Source organism: Vulpes vulpes, chromosome 10 (genome assembly GCF_048418805.1).
Source record: "Vulpes vulpes isolate BD-2025 chromosome 10, VulVul3, whole genome shotgun sequence".
Classification (NCBI taxonomy): domain Eukaryota; kingdom Metazoa; phylum Chordata; class Mammalia; order Carnivora; family Canidae; genus Vulpes; species Vulpes vulpes.
In genome coordinates this window covers 5,634,634-5,652,451 of record NC_132789.1, presented here as the reverse complement: position 1 = coordinate 5,652,451, position 17,818 = coordinate 5,634,634, and the positions used below count along the sequence as shown (strand labels likewise).

Sequence of the window (17,818 nt, the reverse complement as noted above, 5' to 3'; positions counted from 1 at the left end):
ACCCCCTCAGAAACAGGACTCTCATGCCAGAGCCTTTGCACCAGGTGCCGAGGGGAGGCGTCGAAGCTTCCAGAATGGCCACCAGTCACCTGTGTGAGGGTCCAGGCTCAGTCGTCGGCTTAAAGAGACACCATGGGGGCTCCTGCCCATGGTGATGCCACACGCACAGCCCCAAGGGCTGCAGGGCTCGTCTTGCGTGTGATGCCAGGACGCGCCAGGGGCTGGGGCCATGGGGCAGTGCTGCCCAGACTGGCGCCCCAGGAGCCCCCAGCGTGGCCGCCGAGGGGCCCCCTGACCTGCTCACCCCCCACGACGGGGGCAGAAAGGCTCTCGGGGGCTTCAGCCCCACGCGGGGATGAGAAAAGCAGCTCACAGCTCACACGAAAGAGAGGCAAAGTGCCTGATATATTTTTATATATCTGACAGATGGTGCATGTTCTCTCCAGTCTGATTAACAAAGAAATAACTTAAGAACTTGACTGATATTATCTTAATAAAATGTGCAAACCTGAAGAGGCTCCCTCTTCTGTGTTTCTGAGCCCCTCAGATCCCCTGGGGCCGGGGGTGGGGCAGAGGCCCTGTACTCTGTGGCTGCCCCCTTTCCTACCCGCTCAGGCTTAACTTTGGGGAACCCTGCCTCCTTCAGCCCCAGGTGGGTGGTGAGGCTGGGAACCCTGTACCCAAAGTGGGCAAGGCTTCACCCAAAGAGCTGGTGAATACATGCAGAGACCCAGGTCCCACCATAGGACTTGGGTCTGGGGTGGTTCTGAGATGGGCCTGGGGATCTGCATTTTTGGTGTCCAGATGCTTTGCGCTCAGCATCCCAGCCCCCTGCACCAATACTCCCCACTCCCCTGGTCCCTGGAGGAGGGCCCCAGCTGTCTCTGCAAAGAAGGTGGTCCCCACCCATGTTATAACTTCTCTCCATCTTGTCCACATCTTTGGAGGGGCTGCTGGGGTCCCGGCAGCAATAAGACAATGTCCTCTGGGAATTGGAAAGTCAGACTGGAGCTTGCCCCTCTGGGGCTCTGGAGTTGGTGGGCAGAGCAGGTGGGGGTGTCTTTTGACATAAGAGGCTTTGCAGGCGACAGGTCCCTCCTTGGAGGGGGTGGGTCACGAGTACAATGGGCAGGCAGGGTCAATTGTGGCCTCCTGATGCTGGAGCCTGAGCCTGGCCATGTGTAAGAGCACAGTCGTGGTAAAGCTGTGCCAGCTGACTCGTGCAGTGCCCAGCACGCTCCCGAGGTTTTATTAAACATCCCTGGTGGCTTGACTCTGTTCAGCCTTACCTGCTGAGATGGGCACTACTGAATCTCCATTTCACAGAGGAGGAAGGCACAGAGAGGTTAAGTAAGTCCTGTGCCCAATCACACAGCTACTGGGAGGCAGGGCCAGATCTTACCCATTTGGCTACCTGCCTTGGTGGTGGAAGGTGTCTGCAAGGTGGGGCCGGGGGTGAAAACCAGGAGGGCCAAGGACAGGCTTCCGACGTCACTGTGAGGAAGACTCCTGAGGCCTCTGCTGGCTGTGTGGACCAGCAGGACTCAAACACAGCCTTGGGGACCCTGAGAACTCAGCCCGTTTAGACATGGGATTCTGTGCAGACATGCACGCTAGGGGCCACTTTGTTTGTACCTGATAAATCCGACTGCATGGGCTCCATTTCAGCCACAACCTTGATCTCTTGCCACTTGAAGGAAGAAGGGGCTGGGCCTCCTGACGTGCAGTTAGGGTGCCAATGAATCCAGCAACCTTGGAGGTACCCTTGGGGTCACCCTTCAAGAAGGAACTTGCAAGGTGTGCAGGTTTCCAACCACTGCCAGGGACCCCTAGCATGAGTCCTTGCTCTTGGGGCACCGGGATCGTGCCCCCTCGTTACCTTTCCCAGCGCCACCTCCATCCTGGGTGCCGTGGAGGACAGGCGGTGCGCCGGCCCGGAGAGCAGAGCAAGCCGGCATCTTGCACTTGGTGTTTGCAGAAGTCGTTTTGACCCTGTCGATAGCTTTTGCCTTCACTATGGACACGGGAGTCCCGGACTGCTCCCTGTCTACACAGGGGGCTCAGAGAGGCCAGCCTGGGAGATGGACAAAGTGGGAAACAAGAACACCTCCCTGGAAGGCCCCCAAGTGTACCTCCGGTTTCCTGGGCACCCAGAGGACCCAGAGGCCAGGTAGAAGGAGGTGCCGGTTTTGCCTAGATCCTTGGCATTTCCACCACCCCGCCCCCCACAATAGAGACTGGAGCCCAGTGCCCCCTGCTGCCGGGGCTCAGGCTGCACCCCGCGGAGGCCCCTCTACCCTTCCCTGTTCTCCACACACCCACACACCGTAGATCTAGATGTGCTGGGCAAGCCCCCAGGGGGCAGAGGTCACTCCCGAAGTCCCCCAGGGAGCAGGAGATGACACTGGGGGTGGGCTGGTGGCAGGAAAAAGAGCAGGTCACTTCACATCTCAAAGCGTCTGCCAGGGGGACACATACGCTTATGGCCCCCGCCTCCCCCCCACTGTGGGGGGTGGGAACAGCTGCTGCTGATCCCCGCTGGCCAGAGCCTCCCTGGGGGCGGGGCAGAAACCTCGACGGAGGGCTGCCTCTGGGCCCAAACATAAGCCTTGAATCAAACTCAGCAGCCCCCCTAAACAGGCATCCCCCATCCTTGGGACTCGACAGGGTCCTGTGCCTCCCCGAGTAGGAGTGATGTGACGTGACAGCCAGCAAGCCCTCAAGGCCTCAGGTCAGCTTTGGCACGTTCATCTTCTTTCATCTTCACCGTGACCCTGGGAGGTCGCAGGTGAGAAATCCTAAGGAGGGAGCAGGACCTGCCCACCTCTGGAGGTGAGAAGGGAGGACCTGTCACATGGCTGCCAAGCCCTCAGGTTTCCTGGAGAATCCTCCCCTCCCAAAAATCCCCCCCCAGGATGACCCTCCTCGGCCTCAAGGACAAGATGGTCAGGGCCGCCCCCTCCGCCCCAGCTGCTGGCAGTCCCTTTACTCCCCAGACATGCAAACGAGAGTCCCCGCTGCCAGCCCGCCTGCAGTTTTTCCTCCTTTCATTTTCTATCCAACCCTTTTGGTCTGCTCCTTGCCGGGTTGCCCTGACTCCCGCCCAGGGGAGTGCGCCGTGTCTCTGCAAGAGAACCACAGATAGCATCATCTCCCTTACAGAGGAGGACACTGAGGCACAGAGGGTGCACGTGACGGCGTCAGGGTCACACAGCCATTCAGTGGCTGGTGAGGATGCCTGCTCCTGCTCCCTGCCCTCACCCGCTCCCGGCCAGGGGGCTCCATCCTGCTCTCCTCTGCCCTGTGAACCCCATCCTGGCCCCCACTGGTCTCGGAGGCTTCTCTCTCTCTCAATACATCCAAGATGCTTGCAAGCTAACGTCACCCCAATTTCAGAAAAGCAGCAAATCACCTTGTTGGGCTCATTCTCTCTCAGAAACTCCTGGGCCCCCACTGACTCACATGTGGCCTCCCTTGTCTCCCAAATGTCCCACTGGGTCTCACCTCCCAGCCTTTGCCCAGGCAGGCTCCCTCCATTCAGCCCATCCCCCTACTCCTCCAAGAACCACCACCTCCAGGAAGCCACCCTGACTGCTCCAGTTGTCAGTGTCTGTGTCATCCAGCCCCAGGAGGGCTTTCCTGAGCCAAGCCCGGTGCCTCGGGGACTGGTCTGTTCCTGCCTTCCCTGCGGGCAGCAGCTCTTTAGGCTGGGCCTCCTTCTACGTGTGCCCTGAGCGGAGGCCTGCGGGCCGGGCAGAGGGGAGAAGCCAGGCTCCAGGCGGAGGTCCAGCTCCGACCTTGGACACCCACCCCCGCCACCACGGTGACGGCTGGCAGCCCACCCCAGCAGAAACACCTGATCTGTTTGTCAAGAACACAGGTTCTCAGGCCGCATCCTAGACCTACCTATTCACTTCCACGTTCTCTAGGCGGGGCGCAGGAATGTGCATTTAACCAACCTCCCAATGTCCTAAGACATGTGGACATTTGTCAACAACTGTCCTTCACCTTACAAATCACATCTGGTTTCCTATTAGATCTGCTTCTTACAGAGTCTGTTCAGCTTAACAGTCGCCCGGGGAGCTCAGTCAACAACAGGGCAGAAGGGGAAAACAAGAGCTCTGCCTTGAGGGGCTCTGCCCGGTTCGGGACATGGGGAGCCTGCGGTGCGTTACTGGAGACCCAGAGGAGAGAGAAGATGGAGAGGTAGCAGTTCTTAGAAGAGGCACTGATCCAGCTGGGTTTTGAAGTGTGTGTAGGAGTTTTCCAGGGAGATGAAGGTCAGGGGAACAGCACAGGCCTCTGTTTTAAAGATGGAGGAGTGAGGACCCCTGGGTGGCTCAGCGGTTGAGCGTACGTCGTGATCCCCGGGTGCTGGGATTGAGTCCATCATTGGGCTCCCGACAGGGAGCCGGTCTCCCTCTGCCTGTGTCTCTGCCTCTCATGAATAAATAAAATCTTTTTAAAAATAAAATAAAGATGGAGTAGTGAGAAAACCAAACAATATGGGAGTCTAATGAGTTCTTGGGGGGTTGAGGACTGGTTGGTTGGGCTTAGAAGACAGAGTGGGCCCTCCCCAGGTGACAGGAGGCCATGAGCTCTCCCTATACCCTGCAAACACCTCTGTGTTGGGTCAGGGCCACCAGCCCTCACAGGAGACAGAAGTGCTAGATAGTGTCAGCTCTGAGGCCATGGGGTCAGAGGCTGGCAGAGATGACCGTGTGGACTGAGACTTGTGCCCCACCCCCATCACTCTGGTCTGACTGCAGCTTAGGGAGGGTCCAAGGGATTCTGGGTGGCACCAGCATGTGTGGCCAAATCCTGGTGGCTGGCGTGGTCAACACAAGCGGACCTGTCCCGGGCTCCAGATGGGGCTGACCTATATGCTGACCAGGCAGGTCCCAGCCAGGACAAGACCCTTTGCTGGCCCGACACTGCCACCTGCCTGCCGGCCTCAATAGTACATACAGTCCAGATGCCCGGCCAGATGCTGTAGATGGAGGAGCACAAGGCCCACTGCCACTGGGGGCAGGCACTCACAATGTCCCCAAGGCTACACAGAACATTATCACTAGGCCAGGCTCCAGGCCTCTGCTCATCTTGCCTCATGGCACAGGCCTGCAGGAGAAACTTAGGGTGACACAGAGTGCCAGGGAGGTTGGGCAGTTACCTGGACTTAGACCTGTCCTCTGCCCCATTCCTGGGGCCTCCCGGATACACACCCTCAGCAGTGGGGAGGTGGGGTGCTGGCTACCCCGGGAAGCTAGGTAGCACCAGACTGGAGGCTGGGGAGGGGATGGCAATTTCTGCCTCCAGTGGATCCTGGTTCTCTCTATGCCTGCCCAAATCCCAAGGTGTCTCTATAGTGCTGAGGGTAAGGCTGGGGTCTGACGTCTGGTGAGGGCCAGGGGTGCCCTGGGCCTGCAGCCACCCTTGCTGGCGACTCCTCACTGGAGCCTTGCAAGACTGGTTCCGAACTGAATAAACACTATCCCCTTGGCCAGACACACCTGTTTGCAAACGGGCTGGGACAGCCTGGGTCCCTCCCCGGGTGGACCAAGGGGCCAGCACCCACTGGGCTGAGAGGCCAAGAGGCAGGGACAGGGCATATTCCAGGACCATGACATCCAGGCTCAGCGTGATGAGCAGAAAGAGAACCTGCCCTGCTTAGAAGACCTTACAAGCTTCATCTCTAGCTCCTGACCCCTATGAGGGGCACAGGGCCCCCCTTCCAAAGTCCTCAAAGCTCCCAAGGGTTTCAGGGTCCTGGAGACCCAGGGCCGCCCCCAAGAGCAGATCCAGGACTAGGCACGGCAGCCAGAGGCCTTCCCATGGTGTGCATGTCCTAGCTGCCTGCTGTCTGTCTGCACGTTAGGCAGTTGAGGGGCTGTGGCCTAGTCTCATTCGGCAGACAGAACCTGAGAGGGACACAAGTCGGTGGCTGCTCACCCCACAGAGCAGGGCTGGCCTTGGCTCTGCTGGGGTGGAGTTTTTCTGAATTCAGACCAGCAACACAGGGGTGGCTGACAGGTGGCTACTTGACTCTCGGCTGCAGGGGGGCACTTAGGCCAGGCCAGACTAGGGGGAGGTGCTCCTCCCTCTGGGTGGGCAGACGGTGGGTACCTGCACACACAGGCATGCAGATGGGACAGTGGGCAGCAAGGATTTCCGAATGTCCTTCCTCAATCACACCCACCCAGCCGGGCAGTGGGGGCTGAGACTGGCACCTGTGAGCCAGGACCGGGCGAGTCTGGAGGACGCAGCAGAGGCCAGGGGTGCCGATGAGGTGTACGTAGGGGGAAGGAGCAGGTGAGGGGTGACAGGGACGCTGCCAGTGCCCGTGGCAGACAGACACCGCATCTGCCCAAGGCCGAGAATGGCAGCCCGTCTGAAACCCAGGCTCTGCTCATAAGGAACACGGGAGGTGAAGAGCAGACACGTTTTGGGGATGTGTCACACTAAAACTGCAAGAAGCAACTTGGTGGCTATTTCAAGACACAAGCTGGTGAGGACTGCTGTCTCTTCTGTCTCGTGTTTGAAGAAGGTGGTGACGGCAAGGGGTCCGATTCTTAATACGATGTTGGCACCAATGAAATTAAAAGTATTTAACGATTACGGATCGATGGTGGTGAACCTGAACATCCTCACCGTAAGCGTGATGCTCTCTCCATGGGTGTGAGAGCGGGGAGCCCTCCCCCCAGGGGCGTGAGGACACGATACCCCTACACACACACAGGGTGCACACACTGGTGTGCATACTTGGTACCGTCCCTTCCCAGGGAGGAATGTCTAACACCCTAACCACGGGTGTGACTGTGGGATGCCCTCACGGTGACTCTCCGACCCTGGGCAGAAATAACTCAACCGCAGAGGGAACATGTCGGGGGCATTTCGTTTGGGGGGATTTCCTTGCCCCTCCAGGTTATGCTCCTGCTGTCCCCTGAAACTCCAGGTGCCCGCCCGCTGGCCGCCCTGTCCAAGCTAGAGAAGACACCTTTGTCACTTGAGTATAATTCGCTTTTTAATGAGAACAATGTGTGTAAATGACAGAACGCCACCGCCGTGCGCAGGTGGCGGTCACAGAATACCCATCAAGTTTATTCTGCCCAAGGAAGGGAAGGAGGGAGGGCGCAGGGTGCTCACGAGCCGCAGCCCCGCCCCCCAGACCTGTGGCCGATGGGCTCACTGCCTGGCGGCCTGCACACGCCTCTTGAACGATAAGCAGAGATCGAAAGCACAGCAGCAATAATACTGGGTAAAGTCCTTCCTTGCGTAAAACATCTGAATTAATTCATTGAAGGTATCAAAAATATACCCTGTAAACCAATACATCATTTACACCTGCCTTTCCTTCCCACCGCTGCGGCGACGCTGTGTGAGACAGATAGTCCAGTTCCTCGGAGCGTCCGCTCGCCCCAGACCGCACCCTTTCGCCCGCCCGTCCGGCCCAACTGGGTTTCCGGCAGTCTCGTTGACTGGGGCAGTCCGTGGAGCCCGGGACAAGAGCGTGGGGGGCTGAACAGGGCCCGTGTCCGTCTGTCCAGAGCGAGAAGCGGAATGGGGACAAGGGAGGGTGCGGGGGCTGCTAGCTCAGTTTAGACTTTGGTTCCAAATGTGATAAGGGGGGAGGCAGTGGCGTGGGAGGTGCGTGGTCATCCTGCTTTGGGTCCCTGGCCGCCCCGGCTGCGTGCGTGTGGCCACCACACACCACCGCGCCCCCTCCCTGGCCCCTCCCCTCCCGAGCACCAGGTAAACATCCCCTGAGTAAGGTCACTGCACAGGACCAGCCCGGGGCGGGAGTCGTAGTTAAGGCTTTAGACAGGCAAGGATGCCAGCTCTGGACGGACGGACGGGCGCGCAGGCAGACTCAGGGGCTCCTTCCTCAGTGGGGGAAGTTGGCGGCTGCCCCACTCCTTGCCCCGCTGTTCTGGCCACTCGCTGGGTCCCGGTGCCGCCCCCCACCCCGTACTGACAGTCACTCGCTGTCGGAGAGCGTCTCGTACTGAGAGCAGAGCAGCGGCTTGGGCTCCTCGTCCCAGGCATGGTGGGGGCCGGCAAGGGGCCCGCTGCCTGCAGGGAGGCCAGGTGGGGGTGGGGAGGCCATGACACCAGCCTGGAGCCGCATGATCAGGGGGTTGTAAGGAAATGGTGTGGAACCTGCCAGAAAGACCAGGAGAGACCATCAGGAGGCCCCCATGGGCTGGGCACTCCAGACCCACCCGCCCACCTCACCTCACCTCAGCTTCCCATGTCTGGCCACTGTCCCAACACCTCTTAACTCCTGTGAGGTTTCTCAAAACCGCAAGTGTCTCCTCACCAATGCCACCCCCGCCCCATCGTTATGCCCTGGCCACCTGTCACTTAGACCAGCAGCGGCCTCTCTGCAGTTCCTGCCCTTGCTCCTTGGGTCTGTTCTACAGCCAAGGGCTCTCTCGAACCTACATCAGATCAAGCACTTCCTCATTTACAACCTTCCAGGGGCTCCTCATGCTCACGAAGCAAACTTTGGCTCCATGACCCGCAAAGCCTGTGGTATCGGCTCCCTCCTCGCTCCCTGAACCTTCCCTCTTCTCCGGTCAGGGCCAGAGGCCAACCTCCCTGGACAGCATGCAACACACCCCCTCTCCCTACCTGGGCCTCAGTTCTCATAAAAGAGGTCAGAGCACACACTCTGCACACAGTAGGTGCTCAGGCACCCCTGATGACCCAGGCCCCCTGCCTGTGGGCAGCCAGCAGGCCCACGCACCCACCGCTCCCCGATGCGCACCTGCCGATGAAGGCCGGTCCTCCCACACGCGGTTGGTGAGTGGGGTCCGGCGGTTGCAGTCCCCCTCCGAGTGTACCGAGGACACGGAGGGCGGCCGGTCCCCAGATGCCAGGCCCGGGGCTGGGGACTTGGCCTTTCGGCTGCTGGGTCTGCCAGAGACTTTGGCCTTTCCACCACCACCTGTGAGGGGACACATGGAAAAGGGTGATGTCAGATTGTGGAGATGGCACTCATGTGGGAGTAGGGGCGGTGGTGGTGGGGAGGCACCCAGGAGGGGCAGGACGCGTCAACCTGATGGACAGACCCAGCCCTGGGCCTGATTCTGGAGGTGGGTTTCTACTAGGGGAGTGAACTAGGGAGGATGAACTACTTTCAAAAGCCACTCAGGCTGCCCTGAGGCCCACCTGCCACCCGGGGCACGAAGCCTTAGGCCTCTGGCTTGACCCGGACCATTGCCCCAGGACTGTGCTGGGGCTGGGAAGGTTATAGGCCCTTTGCAGAGAAGCTGGGACCCCTGGGGCCAGGCCTGGGCCCCCACTAAGTCCAGAAACTCTTCCTGGGACCAAAGTGTCCAGGTTGGACAAATGGGTCCTAGGTCTCCCTGCTCGGCCCTTGCTCAGACATGCAGGGGTACAGAGAGAGAGCTGGCTCCTCTGGCTTCCCTGACTCCTCTGAGTTTGGGCCTGGCACACAGACAGTGGTCTCCTCACCATCAGATCCCAAGTCACCCAGGGTCACACACAGGTGGCCCCAGTCGATGTCCAGCCCACAGGCCTGGCTGTCACGAGCCAGGCTGCCACGAGCCCAGGGGTCACCCTGACCCACACAGAGGTGGGCCCTTTGCTCTAGCCTGATTTCCCCCAAGGAGACACAAAATGGGCCCGGACGCAGGCATCCCAGGGACCTGTGTCCAGCAGGGGAGGAAGGCAGGGCAGGGCTCGGACAGCAGTGAGTGTTTTTAGAAAAGCAGCAGCTCCTTTGGACCTAGTGGGAAGGGGGGATGGGTGGGGGCTGGGGCCGTGCCCGCCCAGATGGGGATTAGCCAACTCCAGAACCACGTCAAACAGGCACAAAAATAAAGTCACAAGCTCCAAAGCTGGAGGGGGCTGGTCAGAGGACCGCGGAGGCACAAGATTACGGACACTGGGATGGGGACAGGCGGGGCAGGTGGGGCTGGAGGGCCGAGGCAGGGGAGGCCTGCAGACCTGGCGAGGTGAGTGCGTGTTCGCTCCGTCCGTCAGCAGCGGTTATGGGTATAGCAGCGGGCAGGCTGGCACTGGCATTCAGAGGGTTAAAAGCATTGGCGCTGAGCGGGGGCTCCTCCCACTGATCATATTTACCCATGAGCGCCTTTCTAATAATGGCCTCCAGCCCCATGTTGGTGCTGGCATGCTCCTGCACCGCCTGGCTTCTGCAGGTCATAAGGCCTGGGAGAGAGACACACACACACACATACACACACACATACACACACACACGGGGGCCAGGAAGGGCCGGAGGGACAACAGACGGAGGGAGAGAGAAGCAGAGAGAAGGGAGAGAGAGGAGAAGAGAGAATACACAGTGAACACATTTTGGCAAAGCAACATGTTTCTTCATTTCCCTAGTTCCCTCCCCCCCCCATTTTCCTGCAGCGTGTTGATGGGGTAGACTTGGGCCCTGGGGGTTAGGGGGTTGGGAGGCAAGGTGACCACCCCCCAGTCTCTCCCACTCTGCCCTCTGGGGTATCAGAAGCCCCGCTGGCCCCACGAATCCCAGCTGGGGCTGCTTCTCTTCTAAAATTCCAAGGGGCCTTGAGATGGAATCGGGGAAGGGGTGTGTGTGTGTGTGTGTGTGTGTGTGTGTGTGTGTGTGTGTCAGGGGGTGGGAATCAGAAGGATACTCTGGAGAGATACACCTGGGAAACCAGGTCAAGCCAGAGCTTGGGACTGGGTGTGTGTGTGGGTCCACCCTGGGTCCCCTGGGGCTGGCAGGGGCTGAGGAAGAGACTCTGGAAGGGAAGGTGACCCCCACGAGGTCTGGGACCCTCAGCACACCCCCACCACCTGCCCCCCAAGCTGAGCCTAACTCTCCTCCCCCGCCTCTCCCCACCCGGGAGCCACTAAGAGAGAGAGGTGCAGAGACGGACGGTGAGGTGAGGTGGGGGTCGTAGCCATGCAGTTACGGTGCGTGCGGGGGGACAGGGCAGAGCTAGAGACGCTTGCATGACCACCCTCAGCCCGGCGATCTCGTCACAAAGTGGTCGAATCAACAGACTGGTCCCCAATAGACCCTGCAGACACCCACTATGTAGCCACGTGAACTCAGCCTTTGTCATTCACCAAGTGTTCTGTCCCTTTCTCATTTTCTTGTGGATCATTCTGGGGACTTTCACAAACCTTGGGGGCTCTCTTCTCAGCATTTTTGCTAAACCAGACTTTGGCCAACGAAGCTCAAGTCCCCTCTGCCTGCCGTCCTTGGGCAACATCTGCAAGGATTTTAAAACTTCCACTCTGGCGAAGTGCATGAATACCAGGCAGCTGGCAAGTGGGTCTTTCTGCCCCCGGCTCGTCTATGAACTACACTGATGGCTTCTCAGTGGCTTTGAGGATCACATTTCTGGGCAGTAACCGTTTGCTCCCTGCATTTTGTTTTTCCTTTCTTCCTTTTAGCTCCAAACTTGGTCACAGCCTGGGACACATTCTCTACCTTTTTAGCTGTGTCTCAGGCACATTTCACCAGCACTTAAAAAAAGTGGGTCGGGGAGCTGGGGAGCCATGTCTCTCAAGAAAACGCAGTATTTCCAGCATGGGGTGGGCACTGGGAAAAAAAAAATTTGTGATCCTCCAGGCTAAGAAAATAGTGCGAAGTGGAAAAGATGATGCGAGCTGTACAGGCTGCGGCAGTTTCTTGGTGGATCTAGCGATCCCAGATGCTCCGGAGGTTTCCACTCAAGGTCGCAGGTGTGGGATCTGACAGTGCCAGGCAGGAAGGAAGCTTGACTGCCTCCAGTTACAAAGGCAAAGTCTGACGTGGGGCCAAGCAACAGAGACTGGGGCCTGGGGAAATGTGTGTGCACACGCATGCTAAACTGCTTACAGAAAAGTCAAATATGATTTACACAGAAGTCTCAGCACAGATCTTCATCGTACCCCTGCATGGATCTTTATGGACAGAAGTATCTGGTGTGTCCACTGCCTGTGTCAAGATTTACAACATTCTGGAAACATTCATTTCTAACCGTCTTGTTGGTTCGACCAAATTGTCTCCTCCCTGTTGTCCGAGGCCCAGTGAAGCCCCCTGGATCTAGTCTCTGGGTAGATAGATGAGCCTTGGTTAAAACCCCCACTTGGAGGTTCTGATTGCCTCCAATTTTGATAAAATCCAATGGTTGTCTTTTGCTCACCACATTCCCAGGGCTTGAGGCCTCTCATGGCCCCAGGGAAGGCCAGCCCATCTCCTCTCTGCTCCTCTGGCCTCAGATTCCCACTGAAGGCCCAGGGCATAGAGGACACAGCCCTGCCAACGATCCTGGCACCCCCACCCCACTGGACAGGGTCTGCCCACGGAGGCACCAGTCCTGAGCTGGTCTGGGCTCAGTCTCTGTATGCTGGACTTTGGAAGGCATGTCCCTAAAGCCCCACCCCTGGTCCTTTTGCGCAGCAGGAGAAACACACACTGTAGCCCCTACCAGAGGCTGGGGACCCAACCTTCAGCATCCGCCAAGCCCAAAATATCATAGCAGGCTGAAGCTTTAGTTTCAAAATGTGTGGGAGTTTTCACCCATCTCCATAATACATCTTCGTCGTTCCCCGAACTGGTCTGAATGTTCGAGTACAACTGATGTTCTCTCTATAAAAATGCTCACTTGGACTGTCAGAGAAGCCTGTGTGCACCAAGCACACGCCCACACTCCCGGTCCACACTCAGATCTCCACCAGAGGCCCCGCCTTAGAGCTGGTGTTTCCAGATAGTTGTGTGTGCACCTGACTCTGTACTAAACATACTGGGAGGCCTTGAAATGTAACTCCAATGTAGACGCCTTGCAAAACCTTGCCAGCCTTATGTGTATTTCCCCACTGCTGGGTTTGCCGAGTCCAGAGGGAAGGATAAGGATACACTTGACCTAAAAGGCTTCCCCTTCATCAGGACTATGGCTAGGGTGAAAGCCACACTCCCTAAGTCTCCTTCCAGATCCCACACACCAGCCTAACCTCCCCAGCACGCAGCCATGACAGGGGATGGGGAGAGTGGGGAGGGGGCTGGCGGCCATGTAGCCCAGGCTGGACAGTTACCTGCTCCGGTGATGGCAGGCATGTTGAAGATCTCCGTCCCGGGCTGGCCGATATCTGGGGGGAGCAGGTGACAAGATGGGTAAGGCCTAAGGGCCCACTGGTCCTAGGGGCAGTCACCTGCCCCCACCTGTTCTCTAGTCTAGGCAAGGTGCACCATGTGGGGAATCCATTCAGTGTACACAGATTCACAAGGTCTGGGGCAAGGCTAGGGATGCTGCATCTCCAACCAGCTTGCCAGGGCTGCTGACCTGCTGGCCCACAGACTGCACTTGGCAGGGCTCTGGCGCTACCAGCCTGCAATGGTCTAGCCCCAGAAAGTTTCAGGAAAGGCCCTACAATGCCCCCAGACTCCCCTACCAGCTAATGAGCCCCCAGCTAGGGCCTGTGGCAGCTTCTACACGTGCTGTGATCTGCTATGTGCCAGGCACTATGCTAAGGGTGGGGGAATTAGGACTTATATCCAGCAGCCACATAAATGGAAAAAACGTGTGATGAGCACTGTTAGCTGGGAATACACAGGACCCTTGGGCGGGCAGGCCCCCAATCCCTGATACCCAGGATGGGGCTTGGCACACACCCATTCCTGCAGGAATTCACCACATGCCCACAGTGTGCCGGGAACCACATCCTGTAGCAGCCAGCACCGCCAGCAAAGGAGAAGCCACCCGGAGCTCCCTGAATGGGGGGTGAAGGGTCAGTGGGACAGGTAGTCGGTGGGGCCACCTAGCTTTGGAAAGTATCCTGTGGGTTCTAGCCCTGTGTGGGCCTCCAGCCCCATAGAGGCTCCTGCTTCCTGGGGGGGGGGGGGGGGGGGGGGGGTGTGTGTGTGCAGGTGCATGGCTTACTGTACTCGGGCTCATTCCGGTTGTGAGTGTTCAGCTTCTTGTTGATCTCCTGTTTTTTAGATTTGACCATGGCAGAGTTGCTCTCGGTCAGTTTGCTGAAGAAGGCGGGTGGCTGGCTGGTGTTGCCTGGGGACTTGGAGCCCATCCTGCTGCAAAAATCAGATGTCCCAGGTTGGTTTGCTTAGTGCTAAGCTTGCATACCTTTGTTGATGGGGCACTCATTACCTGCCATGTCTTAGAAACTCAGAACCAAGCTTCTCCTACCTCACGCCTACATCCTTCATCTCTTAGGGATTCTGTCTCCTGCAATCTTCTCTGCAGTTCATGTGTCTGGGCTTGGGCTGCCTCTGGAGAGCCCCAGTTGCTCCGGGGGGCCATGCTAGTCTACCTGCAACAGCCTGGCGCCTTGGAAAGGGCCTCAGGAACTGCGCGTGCAACCAGAGCGCACCTTTCCTAAGGCCCACAGTCCTGGCTGCCTTCTATCTCCACCCACCTGACTGGCCTAGACGTTTAGCTCCTGATTTCTCAGGTCCTCAGCAAGTGCCCCAAGTAGGGGCCTGGCCTGAGCCCAGATACTGCAGTTCAAGGCACGCGTTCTGCCACGGAGGTCCCTCGAGCTGGGACACCTGCTTAGCAGCCCGAGATCCCTGAGCCACACACGAAGTGCTTGTGAACCCCCAACTGCAGAGTGGTGCAGCGGAGCCGCGAGTCGAGCCCCGGGGGAGCAGGGGCGTCACGGAGGTACCTGGTCTCGGTCTGCTCCCCATCCCGGTACAGCAGCGGGTACATGGTGCTTCGGGGATGCCCGGGCTCTGCCAAGCCCTCTGGTGGGGACACGGGTTCGATAGCATCCTCGCTGCTGCCCAGGGCTGACATCTTGCTTGGCTCTGGAGACCTGAGCAGACAGAGGGTGCTGGCTGTACTCAGAGTCCAGTGCTCCACCCCAAGATGACACAGGGATGCGCCCCTCTCTCCACTGCTGTCCCAGCCCTGCCCCGCTCCATGTCAGAGCTCGGCCACTCTTCCCGCAGAGGGCCGGAGGGCTGCTCTTTTAAGCTTTGTGGGCCACGTGTGGTCTCCGCTGTAGTTTCTTCTTTTACCATCTTTTAAAAATATAAGACCACTTTTAGCTCCCGGACTGTGGGCTGGATTTGGCCCATGGGTGGTAGCTGACCCCTGCTGCAGCCCATGCCAGGTCCCCCACTGTTCCCCCAAGGATGTCCTGTTGCCTTCCCACCCTTGTGCCTGACTCATGTGGCACCTTGAGTGGTTCCCTTCAATGGAGAGCTTGGGGGCTGCCCCAAAGCCCAGCACTCCTGGGGAACCCAGAGATGAGTGTGTGTGTCTCCAGGGAGGCTGCTAAGAGCACAGAGCTCTGGTTCGAATCCTGGCTCTGCCACTTACTGGCTGTGCACCTGTGGATGAATGGATTCCCTCTCCATACCTCGGTGCCTTCATTGGTGAAATGGGGACAATATTGCCTGCACTTGCTGGGCTGGTGGTAAGAATTCCAGTAACTTGTGTGAAGTGCTTATTAGCTTGGTGTCCGGAGCCCACACACTGTGATGCACATGTCAGCTACTACCTACTGGCACTGTGCCCTTGAGCAAACTCCTGCATTTCTCTCAGCCTCAGTTTCTCCTCTGTGCATGCATAACAGGGGCGTCTTGCACTTGCTCAACCCTTCCCCACAGACATATGATGAAAGCCTCCCAGAAGTGGAACAACAAGGCCACCTGTCCCTGACACTTACCTTTTGCCCCCTTCACTGTGGGGTGAGCCACGAGCTGGGGCGCCATGGTCTGGGGGTGGGAGGTAGAGGTCGCTGGGTGGGCGGCGCAGGTCCAGGACTGGGCAGCTGGCTCCAGGGAAGGAGTAGAGGGGGGCAGGGAGGGGCGCGTTGAGCTGCTGTGGATGGTGCCGCGTGTAATCCTGTGTGATGACCTCCTGCAGGCCAAAGGTCAGAGCAGAGGCACAGGGTCAGGCAGCAGCCACCCCACCAAAACCTTCAGGGTGGGCAAAGGCTAGGTTGAACTTCAGGTACAGAACTAGGTTTGGTTCCTGGCTTTCTGGGTGCTTCAGGCCTACCTACAGCAGCCTCATGGTCCCTGTGTGCACAGGGTGGTGGCCCCTGGATGGGTCAGATTCCACTGGCCAGTATATATAAGATATGGATCATGGACTCACACATCCCAGGCTCCATCAGCTGGAGGAGGGGGCAGTTACCACATCTGAGTTTGAGGGCTTGCCCTTGCCAACCCCCACATCCTGGGTCCAGTCTGCCAGGTCTCAGTTTACCCACTAGACCAAGAGCTGTGTGTGACCCTCCCCGACCCTTCCCCAGGACCATGTCCTGGCCCAGGTTCAAAGATGATGAGGAGGGGTGGCAGAGAAGGGGTAGTTACACTGATGTGCTGTGCCAGGGTGACCACCCTCTGGTGACCTTTGACCCCTGGGGTGGTCTGGAGCAGCGGGCTGGACGAGGACTGGCTCTCAGGCAGTGGCCGCAGGTGTGAAAGGTGTGCAGCCTCACCGCTGAGCTTCCCGGGGCCTGCAGACAGAGCAGAGCTGTTTAGGCCATGGGAGGAGGGGTGGCTGAGGTGTGTGCCTGACTGGGGGCGCATCCCTGAAACCCAGCTCGACCCTGTGAGCTGTGGGGTGGGGCCAACTCCTCCATCCCCAGTGCCCTTGGTTTTCCTACCTGTATGATGGGGTGACGGCGACCCCTCTCTCACAGGGTGGTGGTAAGTGGGATGTTTGAGGGAGTGGTGAGGTAGCCTACCTGGCTGCTTGTGCCGTAGGTCCCCTTCCAGGTGACTCTTGTCGAGCTCCTCGAGGTGCTTGGGGAGCCCCTTGTCGTGTGTCAGGCTGGGTGAACTCACAGGGCTTATGGGCTCCACTCCGTCGGGGCTGTAGCTGCCACCATGGTAACCTAGTGTGGGCAAGGCCATGGGTCAGGCCAGTGCCAGGACCTGGGGCTGGGGCTGCCCCTCCTGGCCTGCCCTCCCATGCTGGCTGGGGCCCCCAGGCCGGAGTGGGGGCAGTGGGCAGATAGAGAGAAGTTGCGAGCCGGAGCAGGGGCTGCTGGCCAGTCAGGGGTGGGGGTACATCGAGAACGGAGAGAGCTAGAATGGTGGGGAGAGTGACAGGTGGAAGAAAAACATGGATAGATACACAGGCAGACAGGCCAGGAGATGGAGAAGGACAATGAGAAACACAGACCCATCCAGATGGTGGAAGCTGGGGGAAGAGGACTGGGAGCAGAACTGACTGATGGAGGGGAAGGGAGCTTCCCTGGTATCCCGTCCCACCCAGGGTCCTATTCAGAGGCAGGTGCTTCTTCCAAGGTGAAGTTTGCTTTCATACAATGCAGGAGTATGCAGGAGTATGATCAGTGGGAGGTATGGCAGGGAGTGACACTCAGGTCCCAGGACCCCGCCTAGGCCGCATTCCCTACAGCCCCCAGTTCCAGCTACCAGGAGTCCAGAGCTGCGGCCAGAGATGGGAGGCAGGCGCCAGAGAACTCTCCTCCCAGGGGATGCTGGGCAGCAGGTCAACAGGGGCGTGTGGGGCCAGAGCACCCCAATACTCCCTCACAAACCAGGCAGGGTACAGGGGTCAGCTCCTCCTGGAGAGTCAGGAGCCTCCCTCCCCTCCCTGTCTTCTGGACAGTCTGCCTTGGTGGGTGTCCTCCAAATCAGACTCACCCGTACAGCAGCAGGCGTCAGCCCAAGCCTGCAGCCCCACTCCCTGCTCCCCAAACACAGGCGCAAAGGTTGGGAGATGGGAGGCGCAGTTGAAGTCAAAATCACAGATCCATTCATTAAAGGAAAAAAAAAGCGAAAATCCAAAAAAAAAAAAAAAAAATCATGATAAAACAATGTGCAAATGATGAGGTGCCCCCCAATCGGGGGGGGGGGGGGGTGGCGTGG

The 17,818-nt window shown here is 58.6% G+C and overlaps 1 protein-coding gene across 50 annotated transcripts in view; it reads right to left on the bottom strand.

Moving 5' to 3' along the window:
* Positions 1-7,003: 7,003 nt before the first annotated feature.
* The window catches only part of NCOR2 (nuclear receptor corepressor 2), a 209,735-nt gene continuing 198,920 nt past the window's right edge, over positions 7,004-17,818 (bottom strand). For 35 of the 50 annotated variants that reach the window (XM_072722674.1, XM_072722679.1, XM_072722676.1 and 32 more), the window contains 9 exons: positions 16,669-16,818; positions 16,292-16,437; positions 15,640-15,833; positions 14,632-14,781; positions 13,887-14,035; positions 13,042-13,095; positions 9,973-10,194; positions 8,768-8,947; positions 7,004-8,157 (listed from right to left, as the gene is read on the bottom strand). In XM_072722674.1, coding sequence (XP_072578775.1) covers positions 7,976-8,157; positions 8,768-8,947; positions 9,973-10,194; positions 13,042-13,095; positions 13,887-14,035; positions 14,632-14,781; positions 15,640-15,833; positions 16,292-16,437; positions 16,669-16,818 — 1,427 coding nt within the window. In that variant the 3' untranslated portion in view covers positions 7,004-7,975. The remainder of the gene's footprint in view (positions 8,158-8,767; positions 8,948-9,972; positions 10,195-13,041; positions 13,096-13,886; positions 14,036-14,631; positions 14,782-15,639; positions 15,834-16,291; positions 16,438-16,668; positions 16,819-17,818) is intronic. The other 15 variants (XM_072722696.1, XM_072722697.1, XM_072722711.1 and 12 more) reach the window with 2 other exon arrangements.